The 17,123-nt window shown below is 48.4% G+C and overlaps 1 protein-coding gene across 1 annotated transcript in view; it reads right to left on the minus strand.

Annotated features, from left to right (window-relative positions):
- Window positions 1-17,123, minus strand: part of LOC142772303 (uncharacterized) — a 64,863-nt gene that overhangs the window by 18,034 nt on the left and 29,706 nt on the right. Inside the window, exons 7-8 of the mRNA XM_075874504.1 lie at window positions 11,905-11,961; window positions 2,125-2,197 (exon numbers count right to left, since the gene is read on the minus strand). Of these exons, the coding sequence (XP_075730619.1) occupies window positions 2,125-2,197; window positions 11,905-11,961 (130 nt within the window). The remainder of the gene's footprint in view (window positions 1-2,124; window positions 2,198-11,904; window positions 11,962-17,123) is intronic.

Below are 17,123 nucleotides of genomic sequence, written 5' to 3' on the forward strand. Positions count from 1 at the left end.
ATCATGACATGTATGTCATGAATATCAAGATTTACATGTCGTGGTGTTGCTGTTCTTGCGGTGGTTCCGTTCACAGGACATATTGCAAAACTGGTATAGTATGAAATGACTGCATGTCGAACATGAGTGACAGGCCCGAACGTGGAAGTCATGACATTTACGTTATATAAGTCATAGCCGATGACTTTACGCCACGCTCATGGTGCGCTCGTGGTCTGTTCTCTAGCTTCACATACCAAAATTTGTATTACGTGACGCGAACGGACAACGAAGATAACACGTCCAAACATGCTAATGAAATGCGTGTCATTAAAACATGACTACATGCTACCCTCACAGGGCACTCGTGGTCGTTTCGCTAGCTTCACATACTCGTATATAGAACTTGGTATTACGTGACGCGAATGAATACGGATGTATATGACTCGTGCAATCATGATAACCATGACATGCGTGTCAATCAAGAACATGACTACATGCCACTCTCATGATGGGCTTGCGGCCGTTTTGCTAGCTTCCCATATACCAAGTTTGTTAGTACGTGACACAAATGATTGATGAAGGTATATGACTAGAAAAAAACATGATAATCATGACATGCGTATCATGTAATAATATGACTACATCCCATGTTCATGGTGCGCTCGCGGCCGTTTTACTAACTCCACAGATAACAAATATGGTATTACGTGACGCGAACGGACGACGAAGGTAAATGACACACCCAAACATGATAATAATTGCATGCGTGTGATATAACGATATGACTACACGCTAGGCTCATAGCGTGTTCGCGGCCATTTCCCGAGCTTCACATATACCAAATTGGGTATTACGTGACGTGAATGGATGACGAACACAAATTACAGGCACAAACATATGATAATCATGACGTAAAAATTAAGTATGGCATAATTGAAGTCCGCCTCGTAACGTTAGGCTGATTTTATAGTGGCATATGAACCTTCCTCAGTCGTGCTTCCCATATCATCCATTCCCACTGTACGTAGTACCTGCCAATTTTTTTTCTTGACACAAGTAAAAGCAGTGTTACCTTGCTCCCTGCATTGAGATGGCTCCCTAGTTGTCTGCGAATTGAATAGGAAAGTGATTGCACGACAAGGACAAAAAACAAACAAGAAGACCTGCGCATTACTACCGATAATTCTGTTACATGCAGCGGGATTTATTTACACACGAAAAAAAAAGAACAAGCCAAACAGTGCTTGACGCCATGGAAGAAGGAAAAAGAAAGCAGGAATTATTACGTCACACGAGTGAATTCAAGTGAAGGCTGCCATGCCGGCCCAACACGTGAGGTCTGAGCATGCTGTAAGTTCTAGTACTTTCGGTGGCGTTCCGATTTTGAACCTTCTGTGTAAACCAGCCAGTCTACGTCGAACAAGCGCGTTTGGATTGAAAGCTACAGGGTGTGGCACCCTGAAGTCTAGGAAATATCGCTGTTTGCGTGATCTGAACGTAGAAAGTCACGTGTTGGGCTGACATGGCTGGCTTCAAAAAGGGTTGGCTTACCAAAGTTGGCAACGTGACGTAATGTCCCTTCCTTTCTTTTAGATGCAAAGCAGCCTTCTGAGTCCCGTGGGTAACACCATACTTACGTGCGTGCGTACGAGCGCACCGCAACGCATGCTCCTCACCGCAGGTGTTGGAGTGGTGCCAAGTAGGTCACGTCGCAGCGGTGCGTACACGCCAGGCTCCCCTTGCACGCTTCCCTCGCAGGTTCACGCTGACGTCACTCTTTCCCTCAACCACAACACGCTCGCAGCAGCACCCGCAGCTGCTGGCTCCTTCGCCCGCTCACAACACACTTTTCTCTCGCTTCACCCTCTACACCGCGCGCACCGCTCGACCGCACGTCGAGTGAAAACACTGTTCCGGCTCGTTGATCTGCGAATGCTACACCTACTTTCGCTTAAAACCATTCTTCCAGCACGCACATCGATGCCTGTTTCACCGCTGCTGCTTCGCATCCATCAGGGGGTCCCTTCACGGAAATGGTCTAATTTTCACCTCTTCTCCATGCTCGCAGCACTATCGACAAATCGTTCTCCACGTTTTGGACATCTTGTTAGAACTACTGGAAATGTATCAACGTGTGCTCACCAGAGGGCAGCTCAACCACTTTGGAGTAGATGGTGATGTACTCAACGCCTGGACCACACTGTAGGGGAGTCACCTGCGCCATCGAGTCAAGACAACAACAGTGCACGTGCTTTGAATTTATCGATGGTCGATTAGCCAGATTGTGGTACACGTTTATCTTTCGCTATCTGCAGCACTTCTTCAGGCGGATGCTTTTTCGTGCAAAAAGCTTCCTTTAGGGCTTCACATACCGAATATGACTTAATCAAACAAGGTACATAAATTTCATTCTGTAATCTTATGGCATGCACGATTCATAACATATATTCATTGGTGGTCTTTTTTGTGCGAAATGGTGACGCATGTTCCAGTTAACATTTAGTCTGCTGTCACGCATCATGTATAAGCGTGTCATCGCCACCCCACTCTCCTCACCACCGTGGATCAGCCTCCAGAAGTGACGATGAAAACAGTATGGAATATGGAATAGCGGCAATTCGCGGCACGGCAAATCATTTTCGGTTCAATATTCTCCTGAGCGGTGATTCTGAAATTGACGCTGCACTGAGCAGCGATGAGGCAGCTGGAGACGTACGCTTGGGCCCAGCTGGCTGGTTGGACGTATGGACGCCATGTGCATGTTCGCGATAGTCGTAGCTTCAAATGATCACATTTGCACTCATGACTCCACAGTGAATCACCCGAAGCGGCACAACGAAAACGCAAGATTGGCCTGAACTTGCTGCACAAACCAAGCAAAACCAAACGAATGAAGTAGTTGCCAGGCAACCAGGCGTCACCGCCAGACGGCACCACGTGCAGAAACCACGATGACAACACTAAAATTGTTGACGTCGTCGCTGCTAGTTCAGCACCACTTGGCGCATGAGGCGTGACCTAAGAGTTTGCTGAACATGTCAGAATGCTGTCGATGCCTCATGGCCGGAAACGCGCCCATGAGCTTTGGGCGCTCTTTGCGCTTGAAATAGAAAATATTTTACGTAATGGATGCCAGTCACATCTCGCCTAAAACCTTATGCATGTCAAATAACTGAATGAACACCGCATCTCCAGTTTGAACTTTGGTGTCACTTTATTGAGTCGTGTGAGTGCACTGGCTGCAACGTTTGAGCACACACAAAAAGTCTTCAGTCTATAAACTTCATGGCTTTGCATGAAGATATATTGAAATGGCTTTGCATTTTTCAAACTAATAGTCAGCTTGAGCTGATTACTGCATGGAATCTGTGCTACTGACGAGGGCCAACAATTATCTTGTATTGCTTTTCCCTGCTTTTATAAAAAAATCATTGATTTATCTGCGCGGTGCTATGCCATGCTTCCAGTCCTATTGCTCATGCAATACTTTGTGGCTTTTAAAGTCGATCTTCACTGTTCTTAAGCAAAAGTTTCAGATGCCTTAATAAATGCGACAGTTCATTATCAGCCGCCCCTATACAAGTGATGAAAAAAGTCATTATCACGTAATGACGTTCAAATAGGACGTCAGGATAAAGACACAAAAATTGTGATGTCTTTATTACTTGACCTATTATGACTGACTACTATGACGTAATCACATGACACCGTCGCTCTGCATTGGTTTCGTAATTGTTGGCCCATGATGGAGGTGGTGCAGACAGCTTGCAGTGTCTCCGGTCCCTGAGGTAGTGCCGAACCGCGTCAGCTGCAGACAGCTCTGGGAGGGGGCCGGTGTTGCAGAAACACTGAGGTGTGCCAGCTTGCGCAAGTCTCTTCTATTGTATTTGTTTTTTAGTGCAGCCATAAATAAATTTACATGAGGTTGCAGAGAATGATTAATAGATTGGCTAAAGAGACCTGGAGTCTTCTTAGGCGAATGCATCAGAGACACTGTGGGTTCGTTTCGTTATTTAGTTGTGACTTACAATAGATTATTTTAGGGGCGAACCTTTTTAAAGTGGCACTTGTTCGTCCCTCGTCGTAGTCGAAGTGCGTAACCAGTCTTACGTTGTGACCTGCAAGGTAGTGCCGGTGAGAGATTTCTCCTGTGCGTTGTTGAACAATAAAAAAATTCGCAGCGTGCGCGTTAACTAAAAGCCGAATTCTCCTGTCTCTCATTCCCCATTAGCAGCCATTGGTATGTACATTGAGCACTATCTGACAAGAAAGGGTTGGTACGTTATACTCGCTGGGCGTAACCTCCTTGATTTGAGAAAGGTTCAGCGAGCGTTGGGCCGCAGTGCCATAAATACAGTAAACTAGTATATACCATGAACTCGAGGTGGTTAAAGGTGGGAAGTAGACATGAAGCGCAAGCCGTAAGAAAGTGTGCGTGTGCCACCTCTCGTTTAGTCCTTGGAATGTCCGCTGGATGGCGGTGCTTCTACATGCGTAATATATTGTCACGTGCTTGTCAAAAAGAAAGACAATGACAGTTGTGCATGTGCCATGAAGTACAATGAAATGGATGAAAAAGAAGAACTCTCTTGCGCGTTCTATTAAAAGAACCTGCGTGCTTCTGGTGTCTCAGTTTCTGCCGTAAGACCTCTGTTTCGACGTCGTGACACTGGTGGAGGTGCTGGAGCCTACAACCTGATGCAGGACAGTCTTACTCGGACCCGTTCACCTAGTCCAGAGACTCAGCCCATTGTCACGACTCCAGTGCACCGATTCAGTCGGTGCCTACTAGGCCTAAGTCCAGAGTCCGCACTTGTTCCACCTCTTTCCAGCATGGCAGGTCCTACGACATCCACGATTATCCCGCCATCGCAGACCACTCTTCCTTCGCAGGTAACTCTTGAACATCCTCGCGTTCCTGAAGTTTTCCGTGGGGAAGAGTACGAGGATGTCGAAGACGGGCTCGAACAGTTCGAACGGGTCGCTGTATCCAACCACTGGAGCGAACAGCACAAACTTGGCCATGCATATTTCGCACTGGAAGATAGCGCTCGCACGTGGTATGAGAACCGCGAGGCTACATTCCAATCTTGGGAAGACTTCCGCCGAAAGCTCCTCGCTACATTTTTGAACTCGGACCGACGGGATCGCGCACAGCAAGTGATTGAGGCACGCGTGCAAAAACCCAATGAAACAGCCGCCATGTACGCAGAGGGTATGATCCGTCTGTTTCGACGAGCTGACCCTGACATGCCCGAGGCGAAGAAAGTGCGTCACCAAATGCAGGGTGTTAAGGAACAAGGGTTTGCGGGCCTCGTACGAAATCCACCTACAACTGTAGATGAATTCATAAGAGAGGCGACAGTCATCGAGCGCGCACTGCAACAACGACGCCGACACTTTGACCGCCTGCAGAACCACACGGCTGTAAGTGCTGCAGCTCAGAACACTGCCGTATGCGATAGTTCCCTGCGACAAATGATTAGAGAAATACTGCGTGAGGAACTTCGGGCCCTCTGCGTTCCCCCTGCCCAACCGCCGGTCGCATCTGTTGCCGAAATCGTCCGCCAGGAGTTGAGGCAAGCCATTACACCACCCGCGCCAAATCCTGAGCCACATCCAGCGAGCTACGCTGATGTGGTCTGTCGTCCTCCACCGACATTTGTGGCGACGCCCTTCCAGCCACGACCCACTGCCGTACCTTGGTGGCAACGAGATTCTACGAGACGACCACCAGTTCGCCGAACTGACTTGTGGCGCATGGCCGACCGTCGACCTATTTGCTACCGCTGCGGAGAACCCGGTAACATTGCCCGCTATTGCCATCACGGTGATTCTGGGTTCGAGAACTTTTCTCGTCCCGCTTCTTTCCGCTCCGAAGACCGTCGTGCCCACGATGCCGATCAACTATCGCCTGCTCAAGCAACCCCACCGCGTCGCTGGCGATCTCCATCACCTGCGCGTCACCGTGACTTCCCTCAGAGCTACGCGGACGTCACCAGAGGCCGTTCGCTTAGCCCGCGCCGGGGAAACTAACTGATGCGACCTCGGGGGGCAAGGTTGCCAATCGTCGACACACTGAAAAGTTCCCCTAATAATCGCAAGCAGGTATGACGACAACGACGATGAATACGACGACGAATAATAATGCTGAAGAAGTTGTACGTGCCGATCTGAGCGTTCTCATTGACGGACATCACGTTACAGCACTGGTCGACACTGGCGCCGACTTCTCAATCATGCGACAAGAGCTCGCCGACCGCCTCAAAAAGGTCAAGACACCGTGGACAGGGCCGCACATAAGGAGTGCTGGTGGTCAGCTGATGACACCCACGGGTAAATGCACCACTAGACTTCGCATCGGAGATTCTAGCTTCGTGGCCACTTTCGTCCTGTTGCCAGACTGCTGTAAAGAGTTAATTTTCGGCATGGATTTTCTTCAAGATCATGGTGCTGTTATCAACATCCCTCAACGTATGGTGACGTTTTGCGCTCATCCTTATGCCGACAACAGCAGTGAAGAACCACGCGGCCGTTTGCGAATAGCCGACGATGTGACACTCCCACCGAGATCCTGCTGCCTTGTGTCGGTGTCCAGTGGGTGTCTTTGCTATAAAGATGTGATAGCGGAGCACATAGTCACTCTTTTGTTCACGCAAGGCATTTCCATCGCGAGGGGCGTCCTGGCGCTTACTGGTGGACAGGCAGAATTGCTGCTCACAAACTTCAGCAACGAGCGCCGTCAAATCCAGGAGGGTACCGCATTTGCCTACTACGACGATATAGGCCAAGCCGGGGATTGTTTTACCTTGCAACCAGATGACGCGGCTGTCCCCGCCTCGACAACTTTGTCGGTGGACATCTGCTCTACGCTACCGCCCTCTGATAGGAAGCGCCTGCTTGAACTTATACACCAATTCGAAGACTGCTTTTCGCGTACGTCAAAGGTACAGCAAACACCATTGACCAAGCACCGCATCATTACTGAAGACAACACGCGACCGATTCGGCAAAAGCCCTACCGTGTGTCCCCGAAAGAGCGCGAGAAGATTCAGATGCAAGTACACAAGATGCTCGCGGATGACGTCATACAACCTTCGGAAAGTCCTTGGGCGTCCCCCGTGGTTTTGGTCAAGAAAAAAGACGGCAGCTCGCGCTTCTGTATTGATTTTCGCAAGTTGAACCAAGTCACGAAGAAAGACGTCTATTCACTGCCCGCATAGACGATTCACTCGATCGGCTGCGTCATGCGCGCTATTTCTCTTCAATGGACCTCCAAAGCGGCTACTGGCAGATAGAAGTCGACGAGAGAGATCGTGAAAAAACGGCCTTCGTGACGCCCGACGGCTTATACGAATTTAAGGTGCTTCCTTTTGGGTTGTGCTTGGCGCCAGCCACTTTTCAACGTCTCATGGACACCGTACTATCAGGCCTGAAGTGGCAAACATGCTTGGTCTATCTCGACGATGTTATTGTATTCTCAGCAACATTTGAGGAACATCTCAGCCGTTTATTCACCGTCCTCCAAGCCATACGTTCTGCCGGCCTTACTTTAAAACCGGAAAAATGTCATTTTGGTTTTAACGAACTCAGCTTCCTAGGCCACGTCGTCAGTCACGAGGGTGTTCGACCTGACCCGGCCAAAATAGACGCCGTAGCGCAATTTCCTACACAATGCGACAAAAAGGCCGTGAGACGCTTTTTAGGGTTGTGTGCCTATTACCGGCGATTTATTGAGGACTTTTCGTCTATTGCGGCGCCATTGACACGACTCACACGTGAGGACGTCCCCTTCTTTTGGGGTGAACAACAGCAAATGGCGTTCAATGAACTACGACAACGCCTGCAAACACCTCCAGTCCTCGCGCACTTCGACAAGGAAGCCCCTACAGCACTTCACACTGACGCCAGCAATGTAGGTCTGGGTGCCGTTCTGGTGCAGTGGCAAGACGGCTGTGAAAAAGTAATAGCCTACGCCAGCAGAACTCTCCTCGCACGGAGGAAAACTACTCGACTACCGAGAAGGAGTGTCTCGCCGTGGTGTGGGCGGTCATCAAATTTCGTCCATATTTGTACGGCCGCTCCTTCAAAGATGTTAGCGACCATCACTTTTTGTGCTGGCTCACCAACCTTAAAGATCCATCTGGCCGTTTGGCACGCTGGAGCCTAAGACTTCAATAGTTCGACATGACCATCGTCTATAAATCTGGGAAGCGGCACACCGACGCCGACTGTCTCTCACGGTCGCCAGTGGAGACTGTCGCTCGTGATGACGAAAACATCGACGCGGCATTCTCGGGAGTCGTCAACACGGCCACTATTGCACAGGAGCAGCGCAGTGACCCCAAGCTGTTACCACTCATTGAATACTTAGAAGGACGACGTAAGGATGTGCCGCGGTTATTTGCCAGAGGACTGCCATCTTTTTGCTTGCGAAACGATGTTCTCTATAAAAGATACTTCTCACCAGCCGGCAACCCGCACTTGCTCGTCGTGCCTGCCTCTCTTCGAAAAGAAATTATGGAAGCGTGCCATGATGAAGCAACTTCTGGTCATCTAGGCTACACCCGAACATTGTGCCGATGGCGATGCAAGTACTACTGGCCAAAGTTACCCGCTGATGTTAACCATCATGTGCGAACTTGCACCGACTGCCAAAGACGCAAAGCACCTCCTAGCAAGCCAGCCGGTCTTTTACATCCAATCCTAGCACCAGCGAAGCCGTTCACCCAGATTGGAATGGATTTCCTGGGCCCCTTTCCAACTTCCACAACAGGTAACAGATGGATAATCGTGGCCACCGATTACCTCTCCCATTATGCGCAGACTAAAGCTATGCAGCGCGGCACAGCAGCAGAGGCCGCTCAGTTCTTCATCGAAAACATCGTCCTTCGGCATGGCGCTCCGACAGCAGTGATCACAGACAGAGGACCTGCCTTCACCGCAGAACTTTTGGAGTCGGTTCTCAGACTCAGCGGTACAGCTCACCGGAGAACAACTGCTTACCATCCGCAGACAAACGGACTGACAGAGCGCCTCAATAGGACCCTCACAGACATGATCAGCATGTACGTTGACACAGAGCATAAAAACTGGGATCAGATATTGCCGTACGTGACCTTTGCCTATAATACCGCTCGACAAGAAACCACTAGAATGACGCCGTTCAGTCTGATCTATGGTCACGAAGTCACGACAACGTTGGACGCCATGTTGCCGCATGAGTGTGACGACATCCATGTGGACGCCGAAGAGTTTACTCAGCGCGTCGAGGAAGCCAGACAGCTCGGGCGTGTGCGCATCTGTCATCAACAGCATCAAGATGCACAACGGTACGACCCCCGACACAAGTTTATTAGCTACACACCAGGCGACAAGGTCTGGGTCTAGATTCCGATACGTCGACGTGGACTGTCGGAAAAACTGCTAAGACGATACTTTGGCCCATACAGCGTCACGCGACGCTTGAACGACGTGAACTATGAAGTTGTTCCTGACACTGACTGTAGTTCTAAGCGTCAAAATCATTTACCCGAAGTCATACACGTCGTGCGTATGAAACCGTATTTATCCAGTTGACGCGACCACTTCATACGCCTGGTAGAGCGCCTAGGTTGCGCATCGGGACGATGCCTCTTTCGGAGGGAGGCAAATGTCACGTGCTTGTCAAAAAGAAAGACAATGACAGTTGTGCATGTGCCATGAAGTACAATGAAATGGTTGAAAAAGAAGAACTCTCTTGCGCGTTCTGTTAAAAGAACCTGCCTGCTTCTGGTGTCTGAGTTTCTGCCGCAAGACCTCTGTTTCGACGTCGTGACAATATGATTAAAAGATGCGAGATGGTGGTACTTGGACCGTTGACTAGGTGGACGAACGGACACACAGACAGATTCATGGACGGATGAACGCATGGACGGACGCAGGGGCGGATGCATGGACGAACGCAGGGACGGACGCATGGACAGACGCACGCACGGACGGGCGGGTGGAAGCATGGGCAGTCACACATACGGACGCACGGACGGACGGAAGCAACAACCAATGGACGGACGAATGCTTCGCCCCCCTTTCCATCATTCAACCCGTGGATATGCTGCCATTATTTTTCATTGTTTCCAATGTTCGTTAGCGTGTCAGTCTTTATCAGGTGATGATTACACATATGGTTTGTGTCTCTGAACGAGGCATCTTTTGCTCGAGGGTAGGAATTCTTTAGAGCTTTGCCAAATTAAAACCTTCTGAGACCAACACTCAGAATCAAGTAGTTGTTTGTTTAATTCAGATGTTTCCTCTTATACACATGCACAACACATGCCTTTTGTGCATATTTTACGTTTTCGTGGGGTGAGCGGACAAACTCCAGACTTTTTTTTTGGCATTAGACAAGTACATTGGTAGGCCACCAAGCATTCTCGGCCTATCACCCGCTCAAAGTTTCAGAAGATTCCGCTGGGACATGACACTAACACTTCCGATTCTCTTGTTGTCGGAGGTGTTGAAATATTTTGCGCTGACACACACAGAAGAGAGAAATGCAACATAAGACCGCGCGTTGCTTGCCATGGTATGGCACGCTCCCGCGTTTCCGACCGTTCGCTCTCTCAAGGCAGACAGAACGTCCGCACTTTTTTTTTGTAGTTTCTCTAGTGCCCTGGTACGGAGCAAGTACATTCGCTGCATCCTTTCCGACATTCAGGCTCAGAACACGTGGTGAAAACTGTTAGCTGAGTAGCACAATTTTTTTTTCTTTGCAATTACACCGGCAGCCACCTTCGTTGCCTTCTGCCCGATGCAATGAATGGGTGGATGCTATGGGCGTCCCCTTAATAACGGGGCGGTGACATGTGTTCCACCAGGCTTGCAAGAAAAAAACAACCAAAAAGAAATGTTTCTTGTTAACTTGGCCTAATGCTTTATCTACTTTCATTAAATCGATGTTATTATAACAAAGACAATTATAAATTAGTATTCCATCTCTCTGCTGCTTAAGGCAGAATGATCTCATTTTACAACTCTGTTCTTTATCTTTACTTTTCTGCCACCAGTACTCCAACCGTCTCTTATTTGCTTCTATCGCAGAAGCACAGACTGGGTGCCACTTGCAATGCAGAAAGCTTCCCTTAATGATATGGCGAAGCTTCATGACGACTAAAGATATTGAAGGACTGGGGTACGCCAACTGTATTAACCTTTCACAGCTACTGCCTCAAATCTAGACTGTCATTTTATTACTGCAGCAATATTAACGACTGCAGTCATGATTTTAGCATACCTATAAAAGAAACATGCTGACCACATGTAGAAAGCAATGGAGGTTTTACTTGTTCAATAAACATTTCCATGCGAGAAATACCACCGACTACACTCATGGTGCTTAAAGGTTTCAAATGTGCAGTTTCGGTTTTCAGACAAAATCTGCCGGACGACTTCAGTTTCAGCTTTCAGACAAAATCTGCCGGACGACAGAAACAGCACCATTTGTTAAACGGAGGTGCCATATTGGCAACAGCCATTCAAAGCCAGCCTTGCTAGTTTCGTTGTCAAATCCACCACAAAACGGTGACCAATAAGAGGTGCGGAGCCATGGAACTAAGGCATGCTGTTTGGTTATAAGACCATCATGGCCAATAGTCATACTGTGGTCCTCTACTGTATGTGAAGGCACTTGACGGTTCTCGTCGTACGTTATTTTACTGTACTGTATTTCGCTGTATTTTACTGTACTGTAATTTATTTACTTTACTGTACTGTATTTTTCAGGTGTATCAAGAAAACATACGTAGCAGCATCACCTGTTGGTTATGTGCAGTACTTGTGGTAATTTCTTGATTATGTGTGGGATAACATTTCCAGTGATCAGCACTTGTCTGCTTTCCTTCACTACTTGTGCCGGCCGGCATACAACCTGTTTAAAGAACTTACCCGAACACAGTAGTTCCCTGCCTGTAATTGCTCGAACTTCGCCACCACCGAGAGGTTCTGCAAGAAAAAAAACGAAGAAAAAGAAAAAAAAGACAACTGTGAATACCTGAGTAACGGGCAAATGCTACTGAGGCTGAAGTCATTCATAGCACGACCGCTTACAATGCAGGGTCGGCTATAATGTAAAATTTTCATACTCCCTTTTCCCCTCCCTTGGAACTCCATGTATAAACATACTGGTTTTGGTGAATCACCCCCAGGAGAATGACAAGTTGTAATTCGGCTTCCGTAAAGTTCTCATGAAAGCAAAGGAAAAAAAAAATATTGGCAGATCCCACGTACAGTGGGAATTGATGATATGCGTGGCATGAATGAGGAAATTTGATACGTCACTTTAAAATCAGCACAACGTTACGAGGCGGAGGTAAACTATGCCGTATACATGACTTCCATGTCAAAATTATCATGTTTCGACGTGTCATTTACCCTCATCATCTATTCACGTTACCTGAAACCAAATTTGATACATGTGGAGCTAGCGAAACCGCCACGATCGTGCTGTGAGTGTAGCGTGTAATCAAGTTTTACGTGACACGCATGCCATGATTATCATTTTTGAACGTGTCATTTACCTTCGTCGACTATTCACGTCACGTAATACCCATTTCGGTTGAGCCAGCAAAACGGCTGCGAGCGCGCAATGAACGTAGCATATGTAGTCATGTTTCAGATGACATGCATATCATGATTATAGTGTTTGTGCCTATCATTTACATTCGTCGTCCATTCACGTCACGTATTACCCAATTTGGTATATGTTGTTATGCCTGCGAGTCCACACCGAGCGTCCATGCCTCTGAAAAAGGCAATCTGTATCAAGGCCAGCACGCGAGCCCGCCTGACGCGAACAACTCAACGGCGTCATCACGCGGCGGTGCCTTTCTGCCGCGCACGCACAGTGAGTCACCTCAGCCAGCGAGCCCGTCTAAGCAATCGGCGCCTTCCTGTCTGGCGAGTCTGACGCAATGCGTGGCGACGTCACTCGTCCTTGGGTGCAGCTACGTGCAGCGCAGCGGCTCCCGATTCGATGACAATGACGCGGCCCTGCGGCGACCTCATTGGAGGACTCTGATCTCACGACCAGCGGCGCTTCTGGTTGGACATTTGGTTACTCAAAGAGTTCCCCGGTGCATATAAAAAAAGCCCTGCGGCGCGTCGCGAGCATTTGACTTATGTGTCAAAGAAGAGAGCTCGGCTCTTCGCGTCTCTAAACTGTCGGCTCCAGTGCCGAATTTGTAACGCCTCTGTATATATGCTGTACATAAACCTTGTTTAACTCACCGTCGTCTCGTCCGCTCGTCTCAGAAGCAGCTCTGCGCAGAAGCAGTCGCGAGCTGAGAAACCTACGCTATCAAACGGCTGGTGACCTTTCCGGCGGAGTTCGAATCAGTGGCACCTTCGGGACCGTGTTGGCGTCGCCGTCCTTCGTAAACAGTGGTTGCAGTGGTGAGATTCGGGGTGCCTTTCGTAACGTCGTCGGAGGCGCGCTTCGTAACAATGTGGTACAAGTGAAACGGCCGCGAGCACCCTGAGCGTAGCATGCTGTCATGCTTTGAATGACACACATATCATGATTATCATGTCTGAACGTGTTATTTACCTTTGTCGTCTATTCACGTCACGTGGAAGCAAAGTTGGTATATGTGGAGCTAGCGAAACGGCCGCGAGAGCATCATGTATATGCTCCGACGTAACGTTGACGCGCGCAAACGCGGGGTGTAGCGACGCTATGCTAGCAAAACGTGAGCACCCTATAGGCACCGTCCGCTGACCAGAGGAAGCTGCGTTGCTGGCACTATATCCTAAGTTTGCTGACGTTGGCCTTTAGGGGCTCGCAGAAAACACAGGCACGCACGCGTTCCCGTGTGTCCCTGCATCGATCTGCGCACTCACGCGGCAGGGAGACGCGGCCATCGCGTTCCTTTAACTGACCGCAACCTATTATTGCGTTTTTTTCTCCGCTATAGGCATTGCGTTCTGGTGCTGCAGTCCCACTGGAAAACTCGACTGCAAGGTGCCTACACTCTGACGCCAGGCACGACCGGCGTGACCAGCACCCGCCGGCGCGGCCCGGTGGCAACCGGCACAAAATGCGACATGCTGCATTTCGCGCCAATGACGTTACCCAGACAGCACTGCGTCTGCCTCTCATCGTGACGGAGGGACGCTGGGCGCGCTAGAACGCGCATGCGTCAACGCAACGCAGGCGTGGAGCCAGATCGGCGCCTGGCGTAGCATCGCCAGCATGACGCGACGAAATGGATGCCTGCGAAAGTAACGTTGAAGTGTACTAGGCTTTGAGTGCTTCATGTAGTCATTTTCTTACATGACACGCATTTCATGATTATCATGTTTGCACCAGTCACATACCTTCGCCACCCATTCATGTGACGTAATACAAATTTTGCAAATGTGAAGCTAGTGAAACGACCGCGAGCGCATCGTGAGTGTGACATGTGTTCATGTTGTTACATGACACGCATGTCATGAATATCATGTAAGATTCTGTCGCTCGTGTTCGTCATGCAGTCATGTCATACCACACCAGTTTTGCAACATGTCATCTGAACGAAACAGTCGCAAGAGCAGCAAGATCGTGAAATGTAAATCATGACATTCATGACATACACATCATGACTTTCGTGTTACGCTTAATTCCTTATGCTCATCACAGAGTCATGTTATGCCATACCAATTTCGGTATCGATACCATTATCGAAACGGCCAGGAGAGCTAAAAGTAGACACAGACAGACAGACAGACAGACAGACAGATAAGATAGATAGATAGATAGATAGATAGATAGATAGAAAGATAGATAGATAGATAAATTCAAAGTCACCGAAGTTCGCTAAGAAATGCTTCGCATTTAAAATAGGGCGTATGTCATCGTAGAGCACAGATACGGAACGTGCAACTAGAACGAGTGAGAATAATTCCCGAGCAACACCACGCGGATTTTCAGCTTAGAAGACGTTTTCACGATAGTTGCCACGCTGGTCTCCCGAACGTGTTTCACGAGTGCTGCCGTCGGTTTAGGCGTGAGTGAAATCTCTTGTATGATCTCCGTATTGCCAAGGGCCTAGCCTCGCGCGATCACATTCAAAGTGGAAATCCGCACGCCAGGCCTAACACGTCCTATAGATGCCTTGTCGCAAGTGGCCGTGGACTATCAAAGTTGTGGTTTGGTGCCAAGCAAATTACCAACCATTTCAGTTGCATTTAGAAGGCATGGCAATCTTCAACGCAAGAGTGTGCGTGTCCAACACTCGATTGGCGATTCATGGGTGTCAGTGCTTTTGGCATCACGCACGCACCTCGAATTGCAAAAGAGGGCATTTGGAGTGAAGTGTCATGCCAGTGTGAAATTCACTTAAAGAGCCAGCCCACATTTAAAGCCGAGGGAGTAATTTTCTCCTCTCCTTCATACGCACGATGCGATCTCCTCGCCCCTTCTTTCTTGAATGCACGTGAACAATATCAGCACTAAGCGCTATAGCCTAACAGGATTTCGCGCTTCTCGGCTGCACGTTGCCGCTTGTGGAGTTGTAAACACACACACACACAAAAAGAGAAGTTTGATTGGTTCATTGTGCACGATATTCATGCGAGACAAAGAAGAACGGATGGGCGGCTGCAGGGCAAAGAAGTGCAGGAGACAAATCGCATGTGATATTTCGCGTATATCATCGAATCGAGAGTATGCATGCTGTAGACGTAACAGGAACTACTGTTTGATTGAGTAGAAATATTCGTCATGCAGACACTGCGGAATCAGGGCGTCGAAATATATATAAACATCCTGCAAGAAATCTACAGGGGATCAACTGCTACCATATTGCTTAATAAAGAAAGCAACAGAATACCTATCAAGAAGGGTGTAAGGCAGGGGGACACAATCTCCCCAATGCTTTTTACCGCGTGCTTACAGGAGGTTTTCAGAAGCCTAGAATGGGAACAGTTAGGGATAAGAACTAATGAGAGTACCTTAGTAACCTGCGCTTCGCCGATGACATTGCATTGCTAAGTAACTCAGGGGACCAATCGCAACTCGTGATTACGGAGTTAGACAAAAAGAGCAGAAAGATGGGTCTTAAAATTAATCTGCAGAAAACGAAAGTAACGCACAGCAACTTCAGAAGAGAGCAGCGCTTCGAGCACTTCAAGTAGTAAAATACCATGTCTACTTAGGGCAGGTAATAACTGCGGAGCCGAACCACGAGACTGAAGTAACTAGAAGAATAAGAATAGCGTGGAGTACATTTGGCAAGCACTCTCAAATACTGGCACGTCTATAGACTGCCACTATCTCTCAAGAGGAAGGTATATAACAGCGGCATCTTTCCGGTACATAGCTACGCAGCAGAAACCTGGAGACTTACAAACAGGGTTCAGCTTAAATTGAGGACGACGCAGCGAGCAATGGAAAAGAAAATGGTAGGTGTAACCTTAGGAGACAAGAAGAGAGCAGAGTGAATTAGAGAACAAGCGGGGGTTATGGATATCATAGTTGAAATCAAGAAGAGAAAATGGACATGGGCCGGGCATGTAGCGCGTAGACAGCACAACCACTGGTCATTAAGGGTGAGTAACTGTATTCCTAGAGAAGGCAAGCGGGTTAGGGAAGACAGAATGTTAGGTGGGTGGATGAGATTAAGAAGTTTGTGGGTATAAATTGGCAGCAGCAAGCACAGGACCGGGTTAACTGACGGAACATGGGAGAGGCCTTTGTCCTGCAGTGGACGTAGTCAGGATGATGATAATGATGATGATGACACGTGCCTTTCACGTAAATGCAAACTATGTCCTCGAACTTCGACATGCGATGAAAGGTGAACGGAATGCGAAAGAGCAAGAAGATCGTGGTATTAGAGCCTTGCAGCATCACAATAGTCCGAGCCATTGTTAGGGACGCGCACACCTGCCGACTCCCCAGTTTGTAAGGAAGACTGCCACATTGTAGACCTCCCGATTGTTACTGATGTAAATTTCCTTAAAATCATCCGTGAGATCACTCCGATAAGAAAAATATGTGCTAATGAGAGTGTCTCTAAATATTCTAGCCTTCATCAAGCACGTGCAAGCGCTCATTAAGTCACTTTCTTGGCAGTAACTTACTGTTTTTCCAAAAAGTGTGTGAAGATTAGTAATGGGCTACA

The sequence above is a fragment of the Rhipicephalus microplus genome, chromosome 9 (assembly GCF_043290135.1).
Source record: "Rhipicephalus microplus isolate Deutch F79 chromosome 9, USDA_Rmic, whole genome shotgun sequence".
Lineage (NCBI taxonomy): Eukaryota > Metazoa > Arthropoda > Arachnida > Ixodida > Ixodidae > Rhipicephalus > Rhipicephalus microplus.